The following is a 27,301-nucleotide window of genomic DNA, read 5'->3' on the forward strand; positions in this document are numbered from 1 at the left end:
CTAAAACGGAGCGACCTTCGGTTCTGTGTTGTTTTTCTTCTGGAGTTGGGACCTAGTGAATAGGAGATGAAGAAAGACGGACCCTCGATGCCCAAATTTCTGGGCCTGGCAGGGAGAAGCAGGGCAGGAGCTCTTGGAGCAAGGGTGTCATGACCGAGTGGGCACTGACCTGAGGGGGGCCCAGGGTCTGGGTGGGCTGGAGCCACGAGGCAGGTGGGAGGGGCTGCTTGAAGGGCACACCTGAAGGACTGGGCCTGCCAGAGGAAGCTTCTGGCCTTGGTGATCTCCTGGGCCAATCTCCTTAAATCATCTCCTTCAAATAGTGGCAGCATGGGGTCCTCGAAAAGGGGAAATGAGTATGAAATTAGATCCATTAAATGACTGGGTGGGACCTGAAAATCCAAAATCTCAGGAGAAAAGTTTTAGAGTGAACTCAAAGCAGCCTTCCTCCCAGTGCAGGAAATCTTGTGGGCCTCAGCTTGCATGTTTCCAGGGACAGGGAGCTCACCACCTGTCAAGGCAGTCATTCTGCAAAGAGGACACTTTGCAGTTAGATGTCTGAGAGTCAGTGTAGGGAGGGGATGGTGGAAACTAAGAGGGTCTAAGGACTTCACTGAAGTCAGCACAGATCTGCCCAGTAGAACAGAAGTAGTATATACACCTTATCTCACTGTTAATCAGTAAAACCTATCCAGCCCCTTCTCTATTTCTTCTAGTAAAACAGCTCCACAGATATGCCTTTTTCTTATGTCAACTAATGAAATTCTAGAGCCTAGCCTTAAAAGCAAGTTCTGGGGCTTCCCTGGTGGCGCAGTGGTTGAGAGTCCACCCGCCGATGCAGGGGACGCGGGTTCATGCCCCGGTCCGGGAAGATCCCACATGCCGCGGAGCGGCTGGGCCCATGAGCCATGGCCACTGAGCCTGCGTGTCTGGAGCCTGTGCTCCACAACTGGAGAGGCCACAACAGTGAGAGGCCCGCATACCGCAAAAAGAAAAAAAACCTATGACTTTACTGTATTTATTTTTTAACAGATCATTTGAATATCTGCGCTTCAATGAATTTAAGACGGGAAGACAGAAATATGCAGGAATTAAAGCACAGAACTTAGGCGCATGGGTGTCTGGGCTCTGGCTTTACCATTTACTCCGACTTTAGGTGTATTCGGAAACCTGGCTGAGCCTGTTCATTCGTCTATTAAATGGGTATAATAATGGTTGGAAGGCTTAAAAGAGGTAATTTACATAATGCAACAAACCTGTAGCATGTAGGCAGTGCTCAGTGAATGTGAACTGTTCTACTATTAAATAATGCCCCTAACCCTGCTTCTTTCCCAACCTCGAGGGGAGGCAGCCTAAAAGGAGAGCAGCAGGGAAACACAACCTTTTTTAGTCAATATTTTGTTTTACAAGAGAAGCAGAGATCTTATCAATCAGGAGGAAAAAGCCACGCCTGTTGACATTTTGTTGAGCTATTTCAACAGAACTCACCCGGTAGCTCCACAACCTACCCTTTCGTTGATGAAGCCCCTGGTCAGCAGGCCCTGCATTTTTAAGAGTGAGTCCTCGCCGACAGGGCAGTGATAGCGGCCCCCAGTAAGAGAGGCCAGATCTCTCAAGAAGTTAACCGCTGTCCTGCGGGGAGGAACAGAGGGCTGGGGCCAGGCCCACCGAGGTCTCTGTGAGCCCCCAGCCCCTGGGGAAGTCACATGAGTCGGGTAAGGGGTCTTGGACCTCGAGGTCTGTGCCACTGAGACTGTGTCAGCATCACCAAGCCACTCTCCCAGCTGGTATTTGGGTGGCAGTGGCTACTGCTGTGTGAAGTGGATTCACCGTATGAGGGTCACCCTCAAAGCACGGGGCCCCATTCCTTAACTAGACATCTATCCAGTGCCTACTATGTGTCTGGCCTGACAGGGACACAGTGTGACCTTTACGGAGCTCACGGTTTAGACAGAGAGATTAAATATGAATGTTCTGAAGGAGCTGAATCTCTCCTGTCTAACACATGTTCTTCTATAAAAATAACCATAGCGGGCTTCCCTGGTGGTGCAGTGGTTGAGAGTCCACCTGCCGATGCAGGGGACATGGGTTCATGCCCCGGTCCGGGAAGATCCCACGTGCTGCCGAGCGGCTGGGCCCGTGAGCCATGGCCGCTGGGCCTGCGCGTCTGGAGCCTGTGCTCCGCAACGGGAGAGGCCACAGCAGTGAGAGCCCCGTGTAACGCAAAAAAAACAAAACAAACAACAAAAAAAACATAGCTACTTTAAACTTTTTCCCCCTAAATATTCACAAATGTGCCCCGAAGGAAGACGAAACGGGAGAACACAGCGTGTGACTGTGGGAATCGGTGCAAATCCATTTCCACGCTGGAGAAAGTCAGGATGCTGACGGGTGGGCAGGGGCACCGAGGGGCTCTCTCCAGTGTAATGCCTGCCCAGGGCCTCCTAACTGCTCACACACAGGACTTGGGCCCAGGAGAGCTCAGCGTATAACGTGAATCCCCCCTGGATTAGGTGAGGATGAGCCTTGCCCCTCAGACACGCGGCCGTGGGGAAGGGATACAGCTCCTGACCGCCCACCTGTCTGAGCAGTTCAGGGAGACGGTGTGCACTTTCACGTCTCTCTTCTCCGTGAGTCTTTGGACTTCACTGAGGATAAGGCTGCAGCTTGTGTCTGGCTTCCCATCCGTCAGGAGGTACAGTCCTTCCACATCAGGAAAACTGAGAGCTTTCTGAGAGAGCATGTAGGTTGTCTGGCTCAGAAGAGGGGCCAACCGGGACTCAGAAACCACTGGCCTGCTGTCCCCAAGTCTGGTTGGATCTCACCGACTTGTCATTAAGACTGAGAGCCTCCTCTTTCAGCCTTTGACAGACCAGGAAGCTGCTGAGGTTTAGGAGAAAGAGCTCAGCCCACTTCCTAGCTGGTTAACCCCAAGCAAGTCACTTAACCTCTCTGGGCCTCTGTGTCTTCATCTATAAAGTGAGAACAGCGAGAATCTCATCCTCACTGGGTTGCTGGGAAGATGAAATGATTTAACAGTAAATTCTAAAGCGCTCTTTGAAAACTGCAAAGCATGGCGCAATGTCAGGATAGGGGCAATGGTATTTCTGCTTTGCCACTGGGTCAGGCTTGGCGGTGGAACTTGCCAGCAATGCTTGCAAGACTGAGGTGCTCCCCTGAGCATGCAGGTTGGTCACCCACTTCACAGCCTCGTGACAGGCTGCGTCTGTGGTCCCCACCAGAGTGTCCTGCCACGGCTGTAGGCCCTCTGCAAAGCTGAGCAGGTTAAAACTGTGGAGAGCGGAGAAGAGGTGGGGGCCGGAGAGGAGGTGAAAGAGATTGGTTAGAACGCACCCGTCTGTACTGACCTCAGGGGAAGTAACCTCCGTGAGGACTCACACCTATCCCTGAAGACCCTACAGCAAGCCCTGGGCCCCCTGTGGACCACCTGAGGATGAGAACATACACAGTGAAGATTCTGGGTGCAGACAGAAATAGATTTAAATCCCACTTCAGCCACTTACTGGTTATGCAATCTTGGGCAAATGATTTAACCTCTCTAAGCCCTTGTTTCCTTTGCTGAAGAATGGGGATAATGATAAGACCGCTGTGCAGACTGAATGACATCACGCATGTAAAGCTCTTGGCACAGGGAAAGTGCTCTGTAAGTGTTGAGGAGGGAGTGACCTTGGCCAGGGGAACCTCAGGAACCATCCCTTGCATCTCCTGACCCCCGCGCACCAGCACCCCTGCCTCTTACCTGTCACAGTGCTTCCGCAGCTGTTCCCAGATCAGCAGAGTGAGCTCTGTCTTCACCTGCTGCAGGTAGGGGCCCATGGATCCCGACGTGTCCAGCAGGATGCACACTTTGCTCTCCAAAATGGCCCCAAAGAGTCGGCGGCTTCCTGCTCGGAGGCGGGTGGAGGCAGAGGCAGGGGAGGAGTGAGGGTGGCTCTCCTCACTGCAGCTATAAAATCCAAGGTCTTGCCACACCCGTTGCCTGAGTGATCACGGATCAGATGTGAACCCACTGGGAGACGGCCTCTGTAGTGTTGCTAGAGGGGTCATTGTCCAAGGGCAGAGCCGGTGCGTGGACTGGGCTTGTGGAGGTCGAGATTTCGGCCGTGGCTTTGCCTCGGATGACTTGCCCAAATGATTATAACTTCCCTGGGCTTGAGTTTCCTCACCCCTAAAGTTAAGTGATTGGGTTAAGCGGTGTCACAGTATTGTTTGGGGCTGGAAATGATGTTACAGAGCATGGAGTCTGTAGATTGGCTGACAGAAATCAAGTGAGCGTGCACTGTGTGCCCGGCACTGAGCAAAGTGCAGCGGAGATGAGAGAGTGTCCCTGCCCTCACGGAGCTGCCAGTGAGGCAGGGAAGACGGATGTTATACCAACAGCTACCACTCTGCTGAGGGTTATGACACAAAGTTAAGGAGTACATACTTGGGAGAATCTGAATTTGATGGATGTGGGGTGGGGAGCAGACAAGCTATGGCTGAAGGATGAGAGGGGGTGTGTGTGGGGAGAACAGACTGTGAAAGGCTGTGAGTGGGAGAGAGGGGCATGTCATGCTTGAGGGACAGAGAGAAAGCTGGAGAGGTTGTTAAAGGATTTGGGATTTAGCCCAAGGGGAAACAGAGAGGGCCAGTGACTTGCCCAAGGTCACACAGCCTGGCAGCGAAGCCGAGATTCACATCCAGGTCCTCTGATTCACACTTTAAGGCAACCGCTAACCCCAGCCCTTCTGGTGCCCCAAGGCTAAACGGAGGTAACACGGGGGAAGCCAAAGAGAAGAAGATGGCATGTACAGCAGTCCCGAATCACACCTCAGACCTCACTGAAGGCAGGAGTAGAAAAAATGGAAAACTGCTGCAAAAAGGTCCACTGGTCTCCAGGAAAAGGTAGCCTGAGCTGGCTGGACCCACTGCCCAGGAATCTTCCAGGACTCATCTGGGCTGTTCTCTGGCAATGCTCATGGCAACATGAGGACATGAGGGGAGCCATCCTGAGGTGTGTGGGACGTTCCGCGGGGACAGCCAGCCAGCTGGTCGAGGGGCCTCCCACCACAGAAGGCCAGCTGATCCATCTTGGGAACCAGACAGCGGAAACATCCTGCCAGCCACCGAGCCCCGCCCTTGTCGCCTCCCTAACTCTGCTTTCTTTGTCCGTCTCCATCATCACTACCCTTCCCAGCTATCCTAATCTTTCCCCTGGATTCCTACTAGGTTCCCCTGATTGCACTCCGTCCCCTCAGCAATTTATACTGCACGCAGCAACCAGAGGGATTGTTGCCGATGCTAACGTCATCACTTTCCCCTTATTTAAAACCTTTTAGTGGCTTCCCATTGCTCTTAGGATAAAGTCTGGGCCATGGTCTCATCTCCCTGGAGTGGTGGCACCCTTTAATCTCAGCCACCCTGCTTCCTTCAGTCTTTGTACTCAGCCTCCTCCCCCGCTGAGCACCTCAGTCATGCCCTGAGAGTCTTCCCTCTCTTTCCTCAGGTGACATCTAGTCATTCTTCAGATCTCAGCTCAAATGTCACCTCCTCTGGGAAGCCCTCCGTGATCTCTCTGTGCAGGCCCCCTGTCCCTCTCTCACTGCACCATGCCTGTCTCCTCCTTACACTTGTCACCCTGCTCTTTGGGTAACAACTGTCTCCCCTAGACCATGAGCTCAGGGAACCTGTGAAGTGTTTCCCCTACCACCTCCCCAGCATGGAGCGGGAGAACAACACTTATTCGTTGAATAATGAATGAGTGGCTCGGCGCAGCATCCCCTGGGTACGTTCGGAGGCGTTAGATGGTGTTGGGTGTGTAGCTGTATGTGAGGTGGGGGCGCGACTCATACCACACAAGAAGCGGCTGCACGGCTGCCCTTCACACTCTCCCCAGCGGGAAGTGTGCGTTGGGAATTCGCACATGACCTCGTCGCCCCGCCTCAGCCTCTGACCTGACAGCTGCACCCGAGCTTGCCGCCCGCTCCAGAGGCTTTGGAAAGCAGCAGTCAGCCCAAGGACTGTTTATACCAGGTTCTACTGCAGAGGACTGGACCTAATGAATTTGGGCAGGCACCTGAGTGGCCCACCAGGTGGGATCCTTCCTCTATCGTCCCAGGAACCCTCCAGGCCCCAAAGCCTGAACTAAGCCTCCGGTTCAGTCCTAGCTGTCTGCCCGGCCTTTTGGACTGGATGCTTCAGACCATCTCCTAATGCCCAGCCCAGCCTCCTCTGGGATGTGAGCCTGGCTCTCAGCCAGCCCTGTCATTCACCTCTCCCAGAGGGGCCTTGGTGCTCTCTGCAAAGAAGAACAGGGGCATCTTCCCTGTCCGGAGCCCCTCCCATGTCTACCTTCATGGACTGGTTCTGTGGGGCCCAATCAATACTAAATTGAGGCTCCTGAGGGGCAGCAGCCCTTCAGTCACACCCAGGAGGTGAGGTGTGGGAGACGAGCCGGCAGAGCGGCCTGACCAGGCCTGAGTCTCCCTGCTGCTCTGGCTCGTGCTCCACCACCCTGTCATCCAGCACCTTGCCTGACCTCTGAACCCAGAAGTCATGTTGCCCCTGGGTGACAGTCTGTGAGTGCCTAGCCTGGGAAGAACTGACCCTGGGGTCCCTGGGGTTGCCCTCCCGCTGCCCATCACGCTCGTCCGCCCTCCAGGATAGCAGGCAGGCTCACCAGACAGCAGCCACTGCAGCCTTTGGACATAGCGCCGCATGACCTTCTCCAGGTGTGTGATGTACGCTTCGATTTCCCTGGGTGTACACTGAATGTGTCTCACCATCCCCTGGAATAAGGCAAGCAAAGGGAAATTCCAACCCCATCAGCTATTTCTTCACCTCCCCATTACCCCCGAAAATAGTTTAGTCTACCGTGGTTCACAATTTTCAAAACATTGTTAAGCATACATTTTTGTCTGTTCGTTTAAAAGCTTTTCTCTTTTATTGAACTACCAAATGCACAGTTCTCGGAAGGTGTGTGGGAATTGGGATGATGATTTCTGTGGCAGATGTGGTCACTGTAATAAGAAAAAAACATAGTATCTCTAAATTTTAAATAGAAAACCCTTAATGGTAGGATGGGAGGTCGATGCATTTCAAACTAAGAGACGACCTCCGATGGAGGAGGGGGGCGGCATGATTAAACTCCCATAATATTTTTCTGGTGGATAATTTTGAATATGGTGGCTCTTTTTAGCTTTATAGCTGACAATGTCATATCAGAGGGCAAGGAGAGAAAATGGGGTCTCTGTTTTAAAAGCATGATTAGATTTTCATTTTCTACTAAATGTACCTGTTCCAGTGTCAAAGCAATAAAAAAAAATGACCTCAAAACGAGAAAATAGAGAACCCCCTCACCTCCTGCCATAACCGCTGTTCCCGGCCATCCTGATGGGACCATCGTCAGTGTCAGGGTACAGAGCTCTTATTAGTGAGGATTCCAGCCACTGCCCTGCATTCTCGGCAGTTGTTTCTAATTCCCCCTCCATTGAGCCCCTCTAACCCTAGAGCATGGTCTCAAGCACTCTGAGGGGCTGACTTTTCTTCCAACAGGATTCTGCGTCTCCTATTCCTTGAGCGCAGTCCCCCTTTGGGGGGTGGGGTTCTTAGAAGCAGGAATTGAAGCCAGGGGCATACATTCATGGGGAGTTTTCCCCAACACACTCAGCCATTTGTGCCTGAGAAGAGACAGGAGCTGGGAGGAAAAAAAAACAACACCAATCTTGACTTACGTTGATCTCTATGCTGGGGAAGATACTGCAGTATTTGGCTGACGCCGACGTCTGTGTTGACTTTTGATGAGTGCATTTGGGACCGAGGTATCTGGAGATCTCCATCTTCAGTTTTTTTAGTCCATAATTTGCTACCCACTTTAGAATAAAGGAAAGAACTATTATCTTGGGTAATTCAGGCTTAATGGAATGATTGACTCATCTTTTAAAACCTCATGTTTGAAATCTGTCTTGTATTTGAAATGTGGGGTTCCCAGGTCCTCACTGAGCCTTCATCACATTCCGATTCCTGCCCCTGTGCTGGGGAGAGATGCACAAGAAATACGGGGAACAGGGAACAAAATTTATTGAGCACTTACTACTCCCTAGTCTGGTGGATACTGTTGCCTCCCCAATTTCCATTTCAACCCTCTCCCATGAAATTTGAATGGAATTGTTCTAAAGTTTAGACTCTAAACCAATGAGGATAGTCTCAGGCTCCTTGTCGCAATGAGAGATACAAGAATGGCTTGGTTTAAAGCAATCAGAGCATGGCATCCAGGGTCAGAACAAGCTCAGACTTTTATTGACCGGTTGTGGGAAGAAAAGATGATCTATCTTCTGGATCTGCACAAGAAGGGGGACTTCTGCTGCTTGCATCCAAAAGGATCTGACGCCACTAAGTACTTTACACAAAATATACTTCAATTAATCAGCAATCCTATTAGGTACAATTGTTTTCATTTTATAAAGGAAGACATTGAGACTGAATGACTTGCCCAAGGTCACCCAGCTAGGAAGTGGCAGACCCAGGTTCCCACGTAGCTCTATTGAATCCTTATCCTGACACTTTAAACAGTCATTCTAAGCAGGTTTGGCCTCAATTCCAAGTATACCCACCCTCTCAGAAATAATGGTTGGTGGAAGGAATTATTGCGTGGGGGCATGTGCTGGTGCAGACAGCATAATACCTCTAGGCTGGAGCAGACTGTATCCTTTCTGGGCAACTCAATAGAAAAGCTAGTCCTCCTTAGGGCTCTTCCTTGAGGGTACTTCCTGTACACGAAGCCTGGGAGAAACAGAGCAGGGTTACTTTGTGCAATTCTCTTACCCTAGCCTCCCTTTTCCATGTCAATTTCTCTGTCAATCAAGTCAGCTGTAACATTCCTTAGGTGCAATTTGCTGAGAGGTAGGAGGGAGGCTGTTGTGCTGATCTGGGGAAGCATGCTGGGATCTTCCTTCTCTACATGTCAATGGGTTGCTACCGGGACCTGTGCCATTTCACAGCAATCAATCCGACTGACCTGGGAGGCTCATCTCCACTCCCTTCCCATCAGTCTGAGGACACTGCCCCTCATGCGCAGAGCAGGAGCGCCGCGCCCAGGGACCTGGGGAGACGCCAGCATCAATTCTTCCCACTCTCCTGCCTGTGTCAAGACTTTGCAAGCTCATTTCCCTGGGCTGGGAGATGTGAGTGGTTTGAGGATAGGCCTGCTTGGGGTGCACTGCTGCCCATGTCCCGGGACTGCGGGAGATTTCTCCTTTCCCTGGGGCCTGATCACCTTCCAGGTCCCACGGGGAAAGGGGGCTGTCCAGACATCTGTGCAGCCTCCAACTTACCCACATTATTCCCTGTCTCTGTATAGAAGAGCGAGAGAGAGGTCTCTGCGTCCCTTGATTTGGTCTTCCTCCTCCGAGCTGCAGTCCCTTCTTTCACTGGCTGGGCTGTAGCTAGAGGACATTTGGCCTGTCGGCTGGAGCAGCCTTGAGGGTTTATGCGGTGAAGCTGTGCAGCTTGGCTTAGAGACTAGTCAACTTCAGCTATGCTCTGCCCTTGCAATGGGGCTCCCAGGTGGATCTGAGGTCCTTTGGGTCCTCTGGCCTCCCCTGGATCAGTAAAGCCAGAGCTGCTGATATATACCAGGCTTGGTGCGAAGTGCTTCCCGTAGCCTGTCTTGTTTTATCCTCATAGTACCCCAGCTTACAGATGAGGTAAGTGGGACTCAGAGTCAGTAAGAAGCAGAGTAAAGATTCCATCCAGGTCTTGCTGACTCCAGAACTCTGCTCTGAGCCGCTCTGCTATGTGTCTGACATTAGAAGACACATGGTCTTAGGTTCTATGAGCTGAGTACTTTCATAAAAATACTGGTGCCCTGTCATGACCGGCTGACACTGGACATTCTCCTTAGCCCCTCTGAGCCTGAATTTCTTCATCAGTGGAATGGAGGAACTAATAGATTCCCTGCCATACAGGATGGATTGTTATAAGCTTTAAATGGGACAATCTTAGCAGAAGGGCTGGCACACGATTGCCGATCACTTTAGTTACTGTCTTCACGAATCCATGCCTCAGCCGTGCTTGTCCACCCCTCCACCCCCGGGGCCGTGCCTTACCTGGGGGGATGCCCGCTTTGCCACTGAGTGGACTCCATAGCAGAGCTTTCAAGGGGGGACTCTTCTCTCTGTCAGGGTCACCTTTAATGCTCTAGAAAACAGCAGTCTTTTCCATCAGAGGTCTGTTCTCTGTGGGGGGCAGTACCCCAGTCATCCCAGCCTCAATCTGTCAAGTAGGAACCTTTGCATGGCGCGGCCTCAGGAAGTAGACTTCTCACACGCTCGCCCCATCTCCTATTGCACATTCGGAGAGGACTCTGGGGTTTGAGGTGAAAAGGGTGTGTGTGTGTGTGTGAGTGAGAGTGTGTGTGAGTGTGCATGCGTGTGTGTGACTAAGTGTGTTTGCGTGTATGTGAGACAGTGTGTGTGCGTGTGCGTTGTGTGTATGTGTGAGTGTGTGCATGGGTGTGCGTTATGTGTGTGAGTGTGAGAGTGCACGTGCGTGTGTGAGAGTGCGTGTGCGCGTGCATGTATATGTGAGTGTGTGTGGGAGTGTGACAGCGTGCATCCGTGTGTGAGTGTGCGTGCATGTGTGTGCGCATGTGTGTGCGTGTGCATGTGAGTGTGAATGTGAGTGTGTGTGTTATGAGAGAGGGCCTGCTAGGACAACTGTGGGGATTTGCCTGAACTTTCTTCACCAGTTACCTGCCCCTCTTCCTACTGGACTGGGATTTCTGGGCCTCCAGCATGACAAGCAACCACTCAGGTAACTTCCGTGCCCTATTGGGCACCTCGGTTTTAAGGAAGGGGTTCCTTCATTACCGGGTACAACCGGAACGTGATGATGGTTAAACAAAGTCACCCAGGGCCTGGACCAGCGGAGGAGACCTCTGGGTGGCGGCTGTGAAAAACGCCCAGAGCTGCCATCCCAGAGAGCCACCCGCCAGCAACCCAGCTTCCCACACCTGCATTTCAGGAGGCCTGCCAGAGGCCCTGGCGCAGCCCAAGCCCCCTCGTAACCAAGCCAGTTTGGGAACCACTGAAGGCCCAAGGTGGACTCCGAGACCGCGGGGTTTCACCTCAGAATCTGGGAAGACGGGAAGGCGCGATGTCTCTGGGCTGGCGCCCAAAACCTGGTGGAGTTCTGTACACGAGGGCAGTGCCCATGGGAACAGAACCGCTCGGAAGTGCTGACCGCAGGAAGGGAGCTAGCTGCACACGGTTTGGGTGGATTTCTTCATTCTGAAAGTGTGCTGTGTTCACAAGGGCCTGTCAGTTGGTGAAATGCTGAAGCGCTCACAGATCTCACTGCCCTTCTGCTCACAAGTGCTGTGGAGTCTGGGGTGTCCCCCCAGACACACCTCTAGAGGCCCCTTCTGAGTGCCGAGGTGGATTTTATGCGGGACAGATTTGACAGGCTGTGAACGGGGATCAGCCCCGGGCAGGCCCAGGTCCACCCTCAGGCTCCTATCAGGCCCCCAAAAGCCTCGGGCAGCAGCAGAAAGGACCCATTAGATGCCCTAAGCCCCTAATTCCTTTGCCCCGAGAGACCCTCCCAGACAAGCCCTCTTGCCTTACAACCAGCACGTGTAACGGAGGGTGCCGAGTCCACGGAGCCCTTGGAACCACAAAGCTGGGACAGCCAGGCAGAGCCAAAGGTGGGGTGGAGGGGTGGCCAGAGCTGAGAAGCAGGCCCCCCGGGGGTCCCATCCCCCTGGAGGCCAGGACACTGACCCCTGAGGACCCTGCTCCCACCTCTGCTGGCCCTGGGGTCTGGGGGCCTGGCCCAGGCCACTTCAAGATCTAGGAAAGACCAGGAGACAAGGCAGAGACAGAATCCCCTGTGTGTTATTGGGGAGGGGAGTCAAACCGTTCTGGCCACAGAGCGTGCTCTGGGCTTGGAGGGACAGAACTTCCCGGGCTGACTTCTCAGCTTGAGTGTCTTCGGCTTGTCTCTCAGGAGGGCTGCACTTTCCTGTTGTTTTCCAGACTGGTTCTTCAGAGACGACACGAGCAAGGCACACTGCAGGGGGACTGGGAGTGTCAGCAGCACCCGAGCCAGCGTGTCTCCACGCAGGGCACTGGCGCACATGCGCGCGCGCACACACACACACAGCAGGAGGCGCTGGGGCCACTGGGGCCCCTGTACTCCTCTTTCTGTCCCTAGAGTGCTGCCTGGGGCCAAGAGCACTGTGGATCAGGCCTGTTAATAATAAGTACCATGGGGCTTCCCTGGTGGCGCAGTGGTTGGGAGTCTGCCTGCCAATTCAGGGGACACGGGTTCGAACCCTGGTCCGGGAAGATCCCACATGCCGTGGAGCAACTGGGCCCGTGTGCCACAGCTGCTGAGCCTGAGGGCCACAACTGCTGAGCTCGTGGGCCACAACTGCTGAGCCCGTGGGCCACAACTGCTGAGGCCCATGTGCCTGGAGCCCATGCTCTGCAACAAGAGAAGCCACCGCAATGAGAAGCCCGCGCATCGCAACGGAGAGTAGACCCCCGCTCGCTGCAACTAGAGAAAGCCCGCGTGCAGCAGCGAAGACCCAATGCAGCCAAAATAATAATAATAATAAGTACCATGTATGGAGGGCCTGGGATGCATCAGGTACCGGGCTAGTTACTGCCTGGGGGGTCTCAAACCTCCTTGTCAACAAGACATGCAACTACACTGGCAGGGCAAGGGCTATCCTATCCCCATTTTACAGGTAAGGAAACCAAAGCTTATGAATTTAAAGGACTTGTCCAAGGCCATACTGTGAGTAAGTAGAGGATCTTCCATTCAATCCCAGGCAGGTCTTGTTCCAAAGCCAGTGTTCTCTCCATATGTGGACCCAGCAGCCACATGTGGTGGTCAGCTCACCATGTGCCCAGGGCCGACCCTGGATGCTGGCAGAAGAGTGGTGTGATACTTCGTTCCTTTGCCTATCTATTTCTCAACTGCCTGCAAGCTTCTTCAATAATTATTCTCAATCAAGGCACTAGAAGACACCACTCAAATGTAACTAACATCATAAGAAGGGTGGGTTAAACCATTAGTGCCCATTAACACCTTGTGAGTGAGTTTATCAGATGAGGGAGCAGGACTAATGTGCACCTGAGAAGCAGTTGAATAAAGCAGCAAAGAGGGACCCTTTCTGGGAGGACAGCTCAGGCACGTCTAGGGGAGCTGCAGGCTTGCCAATCTATGGCCCCGCCCTCCCAAGAGCTCACCATGTAGTTGGGGAGACGGGCAGTCCTGACAATGGTCGTATTTGAAATGTGAGTCACGTCCACCTACGTGTCCTCTGTGCACCTCATGGCTTGAGCTGCCCCACACCTCTATGTCCAGGCCTCATCTTTATCCACCTGCCTGAAGGATGTCCCCACTTGTTATCTCACAGGCCCCGCAAACTCACCTTTGTTCTAGGCCCACCCTCCCCGAATCCCCACCTGTTTTCTCTCTCTGGGTCCTGTCTACCAGGTCCCGCCGCAAGGAACTTGGGAGTCATCCTGAGATTTCTTCTTCTTCCTCACCCCATTCACTCAATCAGCCACAAGTTTGGTCAATTCTTCCTTAAAGACATGTTCTCACATTTGTTCCCTTATTTCCATTCTCATTGCTCCCCACGCGATCCGGTCCCGCTCTCATCTCACCTTGAACTGCTCAACTCCCTCTCTGAGGAGGTAACATTTTAGTGAAACTTGAATCATAAGGAGCAATCCATGGATGACCTGGGAGGGGAACAGTTGGTGAAGGAAGTGGCAGGTACAAAGGCCTTGAGTTTAGGAATGAGACTGATGTGTTCAAGAATGTACGGGCCAGGATGTAGAGCACACGGACCTGAAACCAGTGACTTACAGGACACTCTCACATTTCATTGGAAGCCTTTGGTGTCTGTGGATCAGCACAAAGGTGGAAAGCCAATGTGGGATGAGTCGTGTCCCCCAAAAAGGCATGTTGAAGTTCCCCTGTACCCATAAACATGACCTTACTTGGAAACAGGGCCTTTGTAGATGTAATTAAGATGTAAGTTAATGAGGTTGTAGTGGGAGGGTGGGCCCTTAATCCAATACAACTGGTGTCCTTATAAGAGGAGAAGAGACACAGACACACACACGAAGGGAGGAGAGCCATGTGGAGATGGAAGCAGAGGTTGGGGTTCTGCTGCCACAAGCCAAGGACAGGCAAGGATTGCTGTTGCCAAGGACTCCCTCCTTGACCAAACTTTGGTCATGTTCCTCTGAGCCCTCTTCTTGACTGGGCTTTGCCTTTGGCCTGCTGAACCCAGTTTTAGCAAAGAATACTGTTGAACCTGTTTAGCAAGAATCCGCCTACCCTCGATATCTGGTCAACTTCACCTTAGTAATTTTCCATCCACTGACCCTCTCACTCTGCTCACTGGCTATAAATGCCCAGCTATCTTTGCTGTATAATCGGAGTTGAGTTCAATCTCTCTCCCCTATTGCAGTCGTCTTCAATAATGTCTTCCTTGCCATTTTTTTTTTTTTCTGCAGTATGCGGGCCTCTCACTGCTGTGGCCTCTCCCGTGGCAGAGCACAGGCTCCGGACGCACAGGCTCAGCGGCCATGGCTCACGGGCCTAGCCGCTCCGCGGCATGTGGGATCTTCCCGGACCAGGACTCGAACCCGTGTCCCCTGCATCGGCAGGTGGACTCTCAACCACTGCGCCACCAGGGAAGCCCTTCCTTGCCATTTTTAACAAGCGTCCAGGGCAATTTCATTTTCTTTAACAGTCACCATCACCAGAAGCTAGGAAGAGGTAAAGAGGGATTCTACCCAGAGCCTTCGGTGGGGACGTGGCCCTCTTGATACCTTGATTTCAGACTCTAGCCTCTGGGACTGTGAGGGAATAAATGTCTTTTGTTTTAAGTCACCCAGTTTGTGGTACTTCATATAGCAGCCCCAGGATCCTAACACAGAAGCCAGCGCAGTCATTTGCCCCACACCTAAGGCATACCTTTTGGGAGTAGTTGAGAGCCTTTTCCATCTCAGACGTGATGGCACTGATATCATCGCTTTCGTAAATACCTGGAAACAAAGCAAACAAAGCCATGATCGATCGTGGGGAGGGGATGGAGATCCTGGCAAGTGTCCACATCTGTAAACACGTGGGCCATGTGGAGGCGACCTCAGCCTAAGGGGCAGGGTGGGGTCTTAATGGGCTTAGCTGACTAGCCACCCCCCCATACTTTCTGGTGGTAAAGGGGATGGATGGGTATAGTGAGGATACCAAGAGCGGGGCTGGCCTTGGGACCCAGCACCCTGGCACCCAGCCAAGAGCTCTCACCCACAGGAAGCATAGGTCAGGGGAAAGGTCCTGCTCCTCCAGTGAATAAAAAGATCCACCTTGGGGTTAATTAAAGTAGCTAATGTCTGTAGTGAATAATGTCTGTAGTAATATCTCAAATATGACTCATTTGAGAGGGACTAGAGTATAATGACTAACAAGACAGACTCTGGGTTCAAATCCTGGTTCTACTACTTACTACATCTATGCTTTGGGTTCTGTGTCTCAGCTTCCCTATCTGTAAAATGGGGATAATAGTAATAACACACTTCATAGGGTTATTGTGAGGAATGAATCACAACATATGTAAAACACTTAAAACCGTGTCTGGCGTAAAATAGCTAGTCTATAAATGTTTGCCATTATTAATAATAATCAACAATAATAACTTAAATGTATATGCCTAGCACTTTTCATGAGTTCCACCCCTGGCTATGCCACTAATTTTGTAACCACAGGCACCTCATGTTCTTGGGAATCATTTCTTCATCCATAAATCAGAGAGGTCAGAATGCACTAGCATGTCCCAAGCTTCAGTCCCTCCTGAATCACGTCACAATTTTGCCTTGTCTGCACATCATCTAAACCATAATTTACTTAACATATATTTTTAATCAATTCACTTTCGTTTACTTAAAAGCACACACATACAAAATTGAGATATAATTGACATATAACATTATATTACTTTCAGGTGTACAACATAATGATTTGATATTTGTGTATATTGTGAAATGATCACCATAAAAGTCTGGTTAACATCCTTTAAAAGCATATTTTAAAGAGAAAATTTATGTCACTGCTGACAATGAATGCTAGCATTTTTTAAATGAAATATTAAAACAATCATATAATCATTTAGGGGAGGGAAAAAAATTTTCCTCTACCCTCCTAGATTCTCCAGCTGGGGCCTTGGAAATCCAACTGACAAAAGACAGATTAACAAGAGAAAAATAGAGTTTATTAATGCATGTGGTGTGCATACATGGAGGAGAAACTCAGCAATGAGTTACTCAGAGGAACTGGTTGGAACCTGGGGCTTCTGTGGCATCTTAACGAAGAACAATAGAAGTGACAAGACAAAGGAAATGGGGTTTGGCTTTGAGGGCCGGCAAACTGTGGGAAGGTAAATATTTGGGGGGAACTAATGGAAGACAAGGGTTTTTTAGGTGAGGGTTGTTACGTAGATTCCTCTTGGTGCTGTGAAGAGCCCAGAGCTGCCAACCAGCTTAAGAGTCTAAGATTCATCCTTCTCCTCCTGGCACAGAAGAAGGACATAGAAATTTATGTCCTGCTTTTAGGCAAATGGGGGAAGGGGAAGCAGAGAGGTTTTGTGGCATCTGCTGTTTCTTAATTGTCTTCAGCTCAAAATAATCCTTATGCCAAAGTGGCACATATTGAGGTGGCATATTCTGATCTCCTACAGCTATGACCAAAAATTGTTGCTTTGTGTTCCATGTACAACTATCTTGCCAACCACCTGCTGCGAAGATATCACCTTTTGGGAAACGCTAAACTAAGGGACCTTTAGGGCCCCTTCCAGCCCCGACATTCTAAAATATATATATATATATATATATATATATATATATATTTTTTTTTTTTTTTTTTTTTTTTTTCTGGTATGCGGGCCTCTCACTGTTGTGGCCTCTCCCATTGCAGAGCACAGGCTCCGGACGCACAGGCTCAGCGGCCATGGCTCACGGGCCCAGCCGCTCCGTGGCATGTGGGATCCTCCCGGACCAGGGCACGAACCCGTGTCCCCTGCATCGGCAGGTGGACGCTCAACCACTGCGCCACCAGGGAAGCCCTAAAATATTTTTAAGTGTTTTACTTTTTTTCTTTTTCACTTTAAAACAATTATGGGAAGATATACATAACATAAAATGTACCATTGTAACCATTTTTAAGTGTACAGTTCAGCAACATTAAGTATATTTACACTTCCTTGCAGCCATCGCCACCATCCATCTCCAGAACAGTAATTTTACATTTGCAAATGTGATTTTCACATACCGCTTTCCTGGAATATGTCTATAGCATAGGGAGCTATATTGGCACTGAGACAACTGTCTGGAAAGAAAGATGTGGAGAGTTCAGCCAACTCTTACGCACCTGTGTCTCCAAACCAGTGGAAGCGGCCCCCAGCAGCCCGGGTGAACTCCCGGTAGGCGGCGGCCGTGTCACTGCGGCTGGCATAGCAGGCAGGGGGCGTGGTGTCCATCTGTGACTCGCCCACGTAGAAGAGACACACGTTCAGCTGTAAGTCACAGCCCACACGGGCCTCGGCCACGTAGGCGCTGAGCATGGCCTGTGCGGAGACAGGGAGGAGGGGCCCACAGCTGAGGGCTCTCCAAGCCACTGATCTCGGGTCAATTCAGCCTAATTGCTTTCTTGAGGACCTACTGTGTACCTGGTCTAGTAAGTATGTGGCACTGAGGATGGAAAGGTGAAAGAGCCTGGGTCACCATTTCTCTTACTATCTTAATAGGGCCTGGCCGGGGAGCTGGGCCTGAGATCCTAGACCAGCATCCTCGACGTCCCGTGGAAGCTTGTTAGCGATGCAGACTCTCAGGCCCCTTCGGAACCAGGTCTAACAACATCTGCATTTGAACAACATCTCCAGGTGATTCTTTGGCACGATAAAGTCCAGACTGGAAAAATCATGCTGGAGAAACCAGTTGCTAGGCGTCCACCTAGCGGAAGATGTGGGGTCGCGAAGGATAAGGGATGCCCAGGACTGGCCTACCCACCATGTCCTGGTCAGGGATGCCCCCGGTGAAGAGGTAGATGCCCTGTGACTGCTGTTTGTCTTTGTCCTTGAAGTCCACTTCCACAGCCTTCCGCAGGGCGCTGAGGACGTTCCTGCTGCCTTGACACTGCAGGCTCAGGACCCACCTGGGGGGCAGGGAGGGCCATGCTGAGGGGGAGGGCCATGCTGAGGGGGAGGGCGGGGAATGGAAGGCGGTTGTTTCCTGATTTATGCCTGAGTCCCTCGGATGGCAAAGATTCTAGAGAGAGCTACTTTCTTGGGGAGGGGGCCCAGAAAATAATAGCACAGGGGAGGCTGACGTCAGACCCAGCAGGTCACCTACCGCCAGGCACTTTGTAAGTTGCTATGGCTCGCGGCAACCATCTCGGGCCTCCAGCTTTCAATGGTGCTTCCAAACCTTGGAAAAAAGGAAAGAGGGCTTGTTCTTAGGGGGGAAATCCATGCCCCAGCTCTTTGGGCTCCCCAGGATTTTAAGGGGGCAAGATTTTGATTACACCCCCAAAATTTGAGGATGCCACTGGCCTGGGCCAGCCACAAGATCTCCTTGCTGGTCATGACACGTCTCAGCACATTCACGGTGGGAGCAGAGTTGTACCCTCAGTGGAGACACAGCCAGCACCAGTTTGGCCAGACTTCCCTCCTGAATAAGGGTCACTCCCTTCTCTGTGTGAACTTCCTCACCCCCAGGGAAGAAGTCGTTTCTCCCTTTTTAGCTCTGATTCATCCTCACAACACATTTTTCACTCTCCATCTGCACTATAGCTTTTCTTTTGTATATGTATCAGCTCATTTTCCCTATAAGACAGAACTTAAATCTTTGAGAAGAGGATTTATCCCCTTTATCAAGGAAAAGATGTCCCCTCTCTGGTTCAAGAGCAATTCCTCCACCTGGGTTATTGACTTCACCACCACCAATCTCTTCTGAGACCTTGTCCCACAGTGACCTCTCTCCCACACACATGCCCAGCGTCTACTTCTGTCTTCCCCATCGCCTCTCTTAAATATATCTTCTTCGTCTACCAGCTACTTCTCTCTCTTTCCTCTTCCCCCTCACAGACATGCTCCCTAGAAAAACAGTGTTACCACGTCCTCCTCATCTTCTGCTTCTCAACCCCTTGCACTTAAGCTTCCTCCCCAGTTCTCTGATAAATATTAACAAGGACCTCCTTTCCCCCTCCCATGGAAATATCTCTATTTCAGTTGGATAAAAATTCTAACAATATACAAAGAGTGAAAATTCCTCCAATTTTATCCCCCTCCCCCCAATTTCTGTTAACTCTTTGTTCTATATTCTTTCGGATTAAAAAAAAAAAATGTGTAGGACTTCCCTGGTGGTCCAGTGGCTAAGACTCCATGCTCCCAATGCAGGGGGCCCGGGTTCGATCCCTGGTCAGGGAACTAGATCCTGCGTGCCACAACTAAAAGATCCCGCGGGCTGCAACTAAGAGCCGGCGCAGACAAATACATATTTTTTAATGTATTTAAAATGTATTTAAAATAAATACATATTTTTAAAATATGCATAGTTGCATATTCTATTCTATTCAATAGAATAGAATTCTATTGTCAGGATTATTTTACCAATTTCCTCTTGCTTTTTTCCAGGTTTGCCAACCATTAGAACTCTGCACTGAAAGGCTTAATCGAAGGAACAAAGAACATACACTTAAAAGATTTAGTGCTTGCTTCAGCAGCACATATACTAAAATTGGAACGATACCAAGAAGATTAGCATGGTCCCTGCGCAAGGTTGACACGCAATAAATTAGTAGGAGTTTGCAATTAACAGATACACACTACTATATATAAAATAGATAATCAACAAGGACCTACTGTCTAGCATGGGGAACTATACTCAATATTTTGTAATAACCTATAAGAGAAAAGAATCTGAAAAAGAATATATATATACATATATATATACGAAACTGAATCACTTTGCTCTACACCTGAAACTAACACAACATTGTAAATCAACTATACTGGAATAAAAACATTTAATACAAGGGCTATACCAAATTACACTTCCACCAATACTTTCCAAGAGTGCCCTTTTCACCAGATTATCATCAGCACTGGGTATTATCAATCTTTTAAATACTTGCCAAAATGAATTCCAGAAACATTATATCTCATTGTTTTCCTATCAGGGAGCGCTACTGCCAGATTCAGTGGATTCCTGCATTCTTCCCCTTCCTTCTTTGCTTCTGCAGGCTCTAACTCTGTTTTTTTTCTCTTGGGAAAGGGTAAACACCTTTCTCTCCTGGTTTTCCTCCTGCCTTTCTGGCTGTTCCTCTCTTGTTTCTTTGGCGGTTCCCTCTCTCTGCCCACACTCCAAATGGCAGTTCTCCCCAAGTTCTGTCCTTGGTTGTCATCTCTCCCCCTTCACGTCTCCACAGGTGTAATTCTTGCCCTCCCATGTCTTCAACCAAAATGCTGATGGCTCGCAAACCCGTACTTCTTGGCTAGAGCTCCTAACAGGAGAATCCCCAGACTCCTGAGGACCTCAACCTCTATATGCTTATCTTCCAAGCTCTGCTCCACCTGGCACATCCTCTCCTCACCATTCCCTCATCCCCTACAGCCAAACAGTGACTGCATTCTGTAGATTCTAACTCCCCCGCACCCCTCACAGGCCTCCCCGTCTTTCATTCCCACTGCCTTGGCTCAAGCCCCCTCTACCCCTGCAGTGGTCTAACTGGTCTCCCCTCCAGTATCGCATCCTTTCAGTCCATCCTTCCTCTGGTAGCTCGAGCGTTTCAAGATTATTACTCTTGCTTAAAATCCTTCAATACCTATACGTCCTAGAGTATAAAAACTCCTATATAAAGCCTCCATCCCCTGGTGTTTTATTTTGTTTTCTGGTCATGCCCAGTCTCTCCCTCTCACCCCTTACTCACACTGAACTATTCACACTGACAGTTTCCAGGGTTCTGTAGTACGTCCATCACACCCCTGTGCCTCTGCTTATGCTGTTCCCTACACCTGGAACACCCTTTCTCCCCATTTCCTCCATTACTCCCATGCGCTAGGCAAACACTCATTTGTCAAGACTCAGCTAAAGGGTCACTTCCTCTGTGAAGATTTCCTGACCTTACTCTACCCAGGTGGAATAGACTGACCCTGCCTTTGAGCCCTCAAAGTCCCATATCCTCCCTTTTACTTATTTCTTCAGAAAACATTTAATAGCACTTATATTTTGACACACCTGTCTCCTACTACTAGGCCATAAATTCCTTGAGGATAGGTATTGTGTGTTTTAACTTCTGTATCCCTAACGCCTGGCATAGTGACAGTGCATGGCAGGCTTTCAATAAAAGTTCGTTGAATGAATGAATGGATGGATGGATGAATGAATGAAAATATTGTCCAAAATGCTTCTCTAAGCATTTTTTCTGTAGAATTTATTAGGGAAAGATTAGACCCTGGTACAGTTTAATAGATAATATTAACTGCTGACTTATTAGGTTTAGAACACTTCCTATTTCATGTGAAGTTGTATAAAAATATATATATTTATATATATTTTTATATGTATAAAATATACATAAATATTTTATATGTATAATATATATTTACATATATATTTATAAAATATATAAATAAATAAATACATATATAAAAATATATATCCCTGGCGCAGTGGTTAAAAATCTCCCTGCCAATGAAGGGGCACAGGAAGATCCCACGTGCCGCGGAGCAACTAAGCCTGTGCGCCACAACTACTGAGCCTGCCCTCTAGAGCCCACGAGCCACAACTACTGAGCCTGCGTGCCTAGAGCCTGTGCTCCGCAACAAAAGAAGCCACTGCAATGAGAAGCCCGCACATGGCAATGAAGAGTAGCCCCTGCTCGCCGCAACTAGAGAAAGCCCACACGTCACAACTAAAGAAAGCCCGCACGCAGCAACGAAGACCCAATGCAGCCAAAAATAAAATTAATTAATTAAAAAATGTATATATATAACTATACGTATATTTAAATTATATATAATTATAGATTAAAAATATAAGTAACTATGTAGACAGAAGTATAACAAATATATATAGTATTATATATAGTCATATATAATTTAAATGTATATGTAGTTAAACACTTGTTATATATTGAATATTTACATTTTAAATTTAAGTTTATTTATATTTAAAATTTATATATAAAATATATAATTTAAATATATAGTTATATAGTTTTAATTTATACTATATATACTTATATATAATTTAAATATATAATTAAATCATATAGTTTTATATATAACTGTATAATTTAATTCTATATAGCTATATATAATACACAACATATAACTATATACAAAAATTATATTGATATATCTATGTATAATTAAAATTTATAATTGGAATTCTGAATGCTTGAAATACTGTGGCTTGCTAGAACTGAGCTAGGAGCCAAGCCTGGGGGCCCTTCTTTTTCTCTTTTGTGTTTATCAGCTTGGTAGCCAAATGGGGCAATGGGCTGAGTTACTTTATCCTGGCTGATCAAGCAATGTGTTTTGGGTCCGCTTATCACCTTCGCCCCAGTGGGACTGTCCTGCAACCATTTAATTATTCAATGCCCCAAACAAGATCATTCAAATCAGATAAACTGACGGCCCTCCTAGGATGCTGGGTGCCCATACATCTGTTGTCCTGCCAGGAGCCTCAGCCCAGGGATGGCATCCGAGTGCACACGCCCTCCCCACCACGGGAAGCGGGAAGCAGGAAGCGGGAAGCAGGAAGCGGGAGCGTACGCGATGATGTTGAAGCAGTCCTTGTTGGACAGCTGCTCCTCCAGCAGAAGTCTCAGGGAGTGCTGGATATGAATAATGTACATGGAATTGGTCACAGAGATATCGAGCAGTATAACCACCCTAAAAAGAAACACAAGCTTTAAGAGGAGAACCGAACCTCTCAGATAATGTTTATTTTGTTCCATTTTACTATTTAACGTTTTTTCCAGGGGAGTTCTGCATGCCAAATTCATAGCTGGCCAAATCTCCATGGTCTGAAGTCAACACAGGCGGGTTTACAACAGTAGAAACTTCTCTCCAGGAGGGTCTATCATGGTATAAAGCCTCGTGGTAGAGATGATTTAAGGGCAGGGCTGCATATAATGATTTCGTACATTTCCTTATTTTAAATTACTAGTATTCAATATTATTATAGGTTGGGGTCTATGAAGGGAAAACAGAAACAAGCTAAGCAAGTTAGATGGGGAATTAGGCATAACTGGGGCCTCTGGGGAAATGTATCATTATTTTCTCTCTCTGTTTTAAGATCTCTAGTGCTATTCAGCCTTCTCCTTTTATTACTTCAAATCTTATAGTCCCATCTCCTCCCCCCCCCATTCTCATTTTGAGACAGCTATGGATAGCAAAAGAAAATCCACTGGATAGAGTCAGAAGGCCTTGGTTCAAGTCCCACTTCCTGTGTGGCCTTAGGCAAGTCGCAATACCTCTCTGATCCTTGGCATATTTAACTATAAACTATTTATAATGAGACTTCATGGGGTTGCTTTGAGAAGTAAATGATATAATAGATGAATAGTATTACAAAGCATAATACTTGGTAGGTGGTAAGGCATCAAGTAAGGTATGGAAGCGATAATGACATTTTGGATACCTATTGTTTCTGCCTATTCAGCATCCATTACCTCTTCTCACAGCAGCATCTTGATTTTTGGGGGGCGAGGAGGGGGAATACCTCTGTCTCTAACAGTCCATTTGAGTTGAGTAGAGCTGACGCCAGCCCAAGCTTTAAGAGTGGACATTTGACCCCAGGCAATCAGAACATCAAACCCTCTTGGCCCTAGTGAAGAGCTCAAGGATGGACCCTTGCCCCCAGCCCTGGGAGTGCTAAACTGGAAGGAAGGAAGTTGGGAGCTTTGGGCGGCTATCTTGCCACCTGGAGGGGAAAGCCAGCCTGAAAACAAAGCGAACAGAGAGGAAAACAGAGCTGAGGGATGGAGAGAGATTCCTGACATGCATGAACCTCTGGATCAAGCCGTGCCTGAAGACAGCTATCAAATCTAGTCTAGAATTTTCAGTTACCTTAACCAGACTTCCCTGATTTGTTTAAGTCAATTTGCACTTAGTTTCTGTTGCTTTTTAACAGAAAGATTCCTGAGTGACATTGTTGGTATTGAGTGATGCTTGTTGATGTTGGGGATGATGGTGGTGACTTTTCCCTCCAGGAGTTCTGCTGAGTGATTACTGATCCTTAATCTAAATGATGGCTTCTGATGCTACCAACAGGGAATTCATGAGTTGGTTGAGTGCTGTGTCACACATGACACCCATGAAGGACAAGAACACTACTGGGGGAAGGTACCTTTTTTCGCAGACGGTGCCCCAGATTCTTCTGCTGGCCAAGGAGAGCCACTCGATCCGTCTCTCATACATCCGCATAGCTCTGCTGAGCTGCTTCTGCAAACTCATGCGCCACACACAGTGAGCGACTGCGCAGAGCATGGCCGATTAAGGGGTCTGGGGGGAAGGGGGTGTATCCCACTTGGTTTCTGGGAATGGTGTGTCAAGGCCATGGGTATCCAGGCAGTACAGACATTCCGTTAAAGCACGGACGAGTCTGCCACAGGATGAGGAAGGGAAGAGTCAAAGTATTTCATTGCCTCAGATGGGGAGGAGGTAAATGTTGGCCCAAAGGGTCGGAGGCTTTTGATCCAGGTCCCTGCCTGGGGAGGAGGTGGAGAAGGTCCCACAGGGCCCTGTGGGTGGAGTACAGTCTCCGTTTATAAGAGGGAGTTCAGTCAGTGGCTTGGCGCCTCCACATTCCACCCATCTCCCTCCCCGCACCCCATATTCTGACTAATGGGACCCACCACTGACCTGGTACTCATACAGGAAGGGCAGGTCCACGTGAATATTCTTCATTGTCCCATCATGCCATTCAAACTGTACCATTGCCTTCTGCACTCAGGTGTGGCCAGGAAGGGAGCAGGTGAACAGAAGCACAGGTGGGGAAGGATTTTAAGTGTAAATTGGCCACTGGGCTCTCCAAGTGAGATGCAAGGGAGGGAAATGGGCTCTTAGCACATCTGGGGTTGGATTCTTCCCCACACACCAGGCCATTGCCTTGTCTGGAGCTGGCAGCAGAGGGCCTTCGGGATGCAGTCCCCTGAATGAACTGTGCCTGACAGCAAGCCAGCTCCCTTCTCAGGAGGCTCTTCTGAACATCAGAATCTTTACTACAAGATATGGCTGGAGGTTTGGTAATAGCAGAGTTGGAGACCTTAAAACTTACTAGCCATGAGTTCTTAGGTTTGGGAACCCAGATGGGCCTTCATGGACACTTTGAAAATCAAATTTGTTCACTTTGTTTTTTCATCCTCCACCAAGTTGTCATATCTCTAACTATCACTCCTTCCATCTAGTCATCCCTCCATGGGCTGCCAGAACTCTACATGCCCACACTCTCTCTTTCCTTTCATTCTTCTGCCTTTCCACTGATCGTTCTTTTCCTTCCTTTTCTTTTTCTTTTTTTTGACCACACGGTGCGGCATGTGGGATCCTAGTTCCCCAACCAGGGATCGAACCCATGTCCCCTGCAGTGGGAGCGCAGAGTCTCAACCACTGGACCACCAGTGAAGTTCCTCCACTGATCTTTCTATTTGCCCATTACCATTATGCCGTCCTTCCATTTTTCCATCCTTCCACCCTTCCTTTAATCTTTACTTTCATTCTTTCGTCTTTTTTAAAAAATATTTATTTATTTATTTAATGTATTTATTTGGCTGTGCCCGGGTCTTAGTTGCAGCACATGCGACCTTTGTTTCCATGTGAGGGATCTTGGTTGTGGCATGAGGGATCTAGTTCCCTGACCAGGGATCAAACCCGGGCCCCCTGCATTGGGAGTGCAGAGTCTTAACCACTGGACCACCAGGGAAGTCCCCATCCTTGCATCTTTTTAATTTTATCCTGTCATCCATCCTTCCAATTTCCCTTCCATCCTTCCATCTGTTCACTTTTCCATCCATCCATCCATCCAACCATCCATCCATTCTTTTACCTATTCATTCATCATTTCCATCCATCCGCTCATTCATCCTTTTCATTCTTCTTTCCATCCTACCTTCCACCCACTCAGCCACCATTCACTGAGTGCTTGCTTGTACTAGATATCGGGGAAAGAGGGTTGGAGAAGAGCTTTTTCTTTTAAAGGGCTCCTACTTTGGTGGGGATTAGACATGTAACAAATACACACATTAGTGTATTACAGGAGCGATAGTAGAAGTCTGTACAAGGTACAGCGAGGACACAAAGAGAGTGTGTTCGGATTGGGGAGGAGGAAAACCTCCATGGAGGAGGTGACCGTGGTGCCCAATATACTCCCTCTTACCCCAGTCTCCCAAGTTTCATTTTCGTTTCTTTGAAAAACAGCAGTTAGAGTAGATTTGATGAGCGTTCTAGAGTCCTGGGTGGAATGCCTCCATCCCACTCCAGGCCCTCAGGCCCTTGCTCCTTGGGCTCTGTCTTATGACTTCTATTTCCTGAACATTTCAGAAAGGAAATACCGCGCAGGAGCTCCCCTGCAAAGGACTGGACAGAACTCTGAATCTGAGTTACCTCATGGATAGTTGCTGACACTGTCTTCCGGAGAATAGGCACAAATTCCTCCACGGGAGAGAATGCATTGGGTGCCAGAACCTGATAAAGGCTTAGCTTCTTGGCTGTAAAAATAAATGGTGGGGTTTGAGGCACCACTCATGAAGCCCCAAAGGGTTCGTTCCTTTCCGTTAGTCACCTGAGTCCTGGGTTCTTCCCTCTTTGGGTATTTACCTTTCAGGCTATTGGTCTTTAGCCATTCTGCAGAAGTCTTGTCCAAGTTTGGGAACTCAATAGTGAGGGGATCCTCATGCTTTGGGGGTTTAGGCAAGAGACTCGTGAGTGGCCTCTTTGCAACCTCTGTGGAAATCTAATCGAAATGAAAAATCATCCTTACATAATCATCTTTTAGAGCTGGAAAGTCCACGGTCTCCCCCACCCATCCAAGGGAGCATCTTAAAACATTACCTGGTAAACTAAAGGCAGTTCTGCCTTCCCCTCCCACTATCCCCATCCGCTTCTCAGGCGATTTCTGGAATTTCCAGGAGAAGAGAGAGATGTACCCAGAAACTCCCTTCCTCTTTCACTTGTCCGTCCTCCTCACGCCTTCCCACCCTTACCATTAAGATAAGCACC

General features: G+C 49.0%; 1 protein-coding gene across 1 annotated transcript in view; it reads right to left on the reverse strand.

Annotated features, from left to right (window-relative positions):
* Positions 1-27,301, reverse strand: part of VWA3A (von Willebrand factor A domain containing 3A) — a gene marked incomplete at its 3' end in the record, with an annotated part of 44,483 nt that continues 17,182 nt past the window's right edge. The window contains exons 12-32 of the mRNA XM_082856660.1: positions 26,900-27,035; positions 26,687-26,790; positions 24,950-25,030; positions 24,435-24,529; positions 22,856-22,975; positions 18,429-18,503; positions 18,087-18,231; positions 17,449-17,644; positions 15,004-15,074; positions 11,917-12,069; positions 10,107-10,197; positions 9,333-9,443; positions 8,684-8,781; positions 7,734-7,871; positions 6,680-6,788; positions 3,761-3,905; positions 3,147-3,291; positions 2,580-2,731; positions 1,509-1,632; positions 241-338; positions 1-52 (exon numbers count right to left, since the gene is read on the reverse strand). Of these exons, the coding sequence (XP_082712786.1) occupies positions 1-52; positions 241-338; positions 1,509-1,632; positions 2,580-2,731; positions 3,147-3,291; positions 3,761-3,905; positions 6,680-6,788; positions 7,734-7,871; positions 8,684-8,781; positions 9,333-9,443; positions 10,107-10,197; positions 11,917-12,069; positions 15,004-15,074; positions 17,449-17,644; positions 18,087-18,231; positions 18,429-18,503; positions 22,856-22,975; positions 24,435-24,529; positions 24,950-25,030; positions 26,687-26,790; positions 26,900-27,035 (2,439 nt within the window). The remainder of the gene's footprint in view (positions 53-240; positions 339-1,508; positions 1,633-2,579; positions 2,732-3,146; positions 3,292-3,760; positions 3,906-6,679; positions 6,789-7,733; positions 7,872-8,683; positions 8,782-9,332; positions 9,444-10,106; positions 10,198-11,916; positions 12,070-15,003; positions 15,075-17,448; positions 17,645-18,086; positions 18,232-18,428; positions 18,504-22,855; positions 22,976-24,434; positions 24,530-24,949; positions 25,031-26,686; positions 26,791-26,899; positions 27,036-27,301) is intronic.

The sequence above is a fragment of the Leucopleurus acutus genome, assembly GCF_964270905.1.
Source record: "Leucopleurus acutus genome assembly, chromosome: 16".
In the NCBI taxonomy this organism is placed as follows: domain Eukaryota; kingdom Metazoa; phylum Chordata; class Mammalia; order Artiodactyla; family Delphinidae; genus Leucopleurus; species Leucopleurus acutus.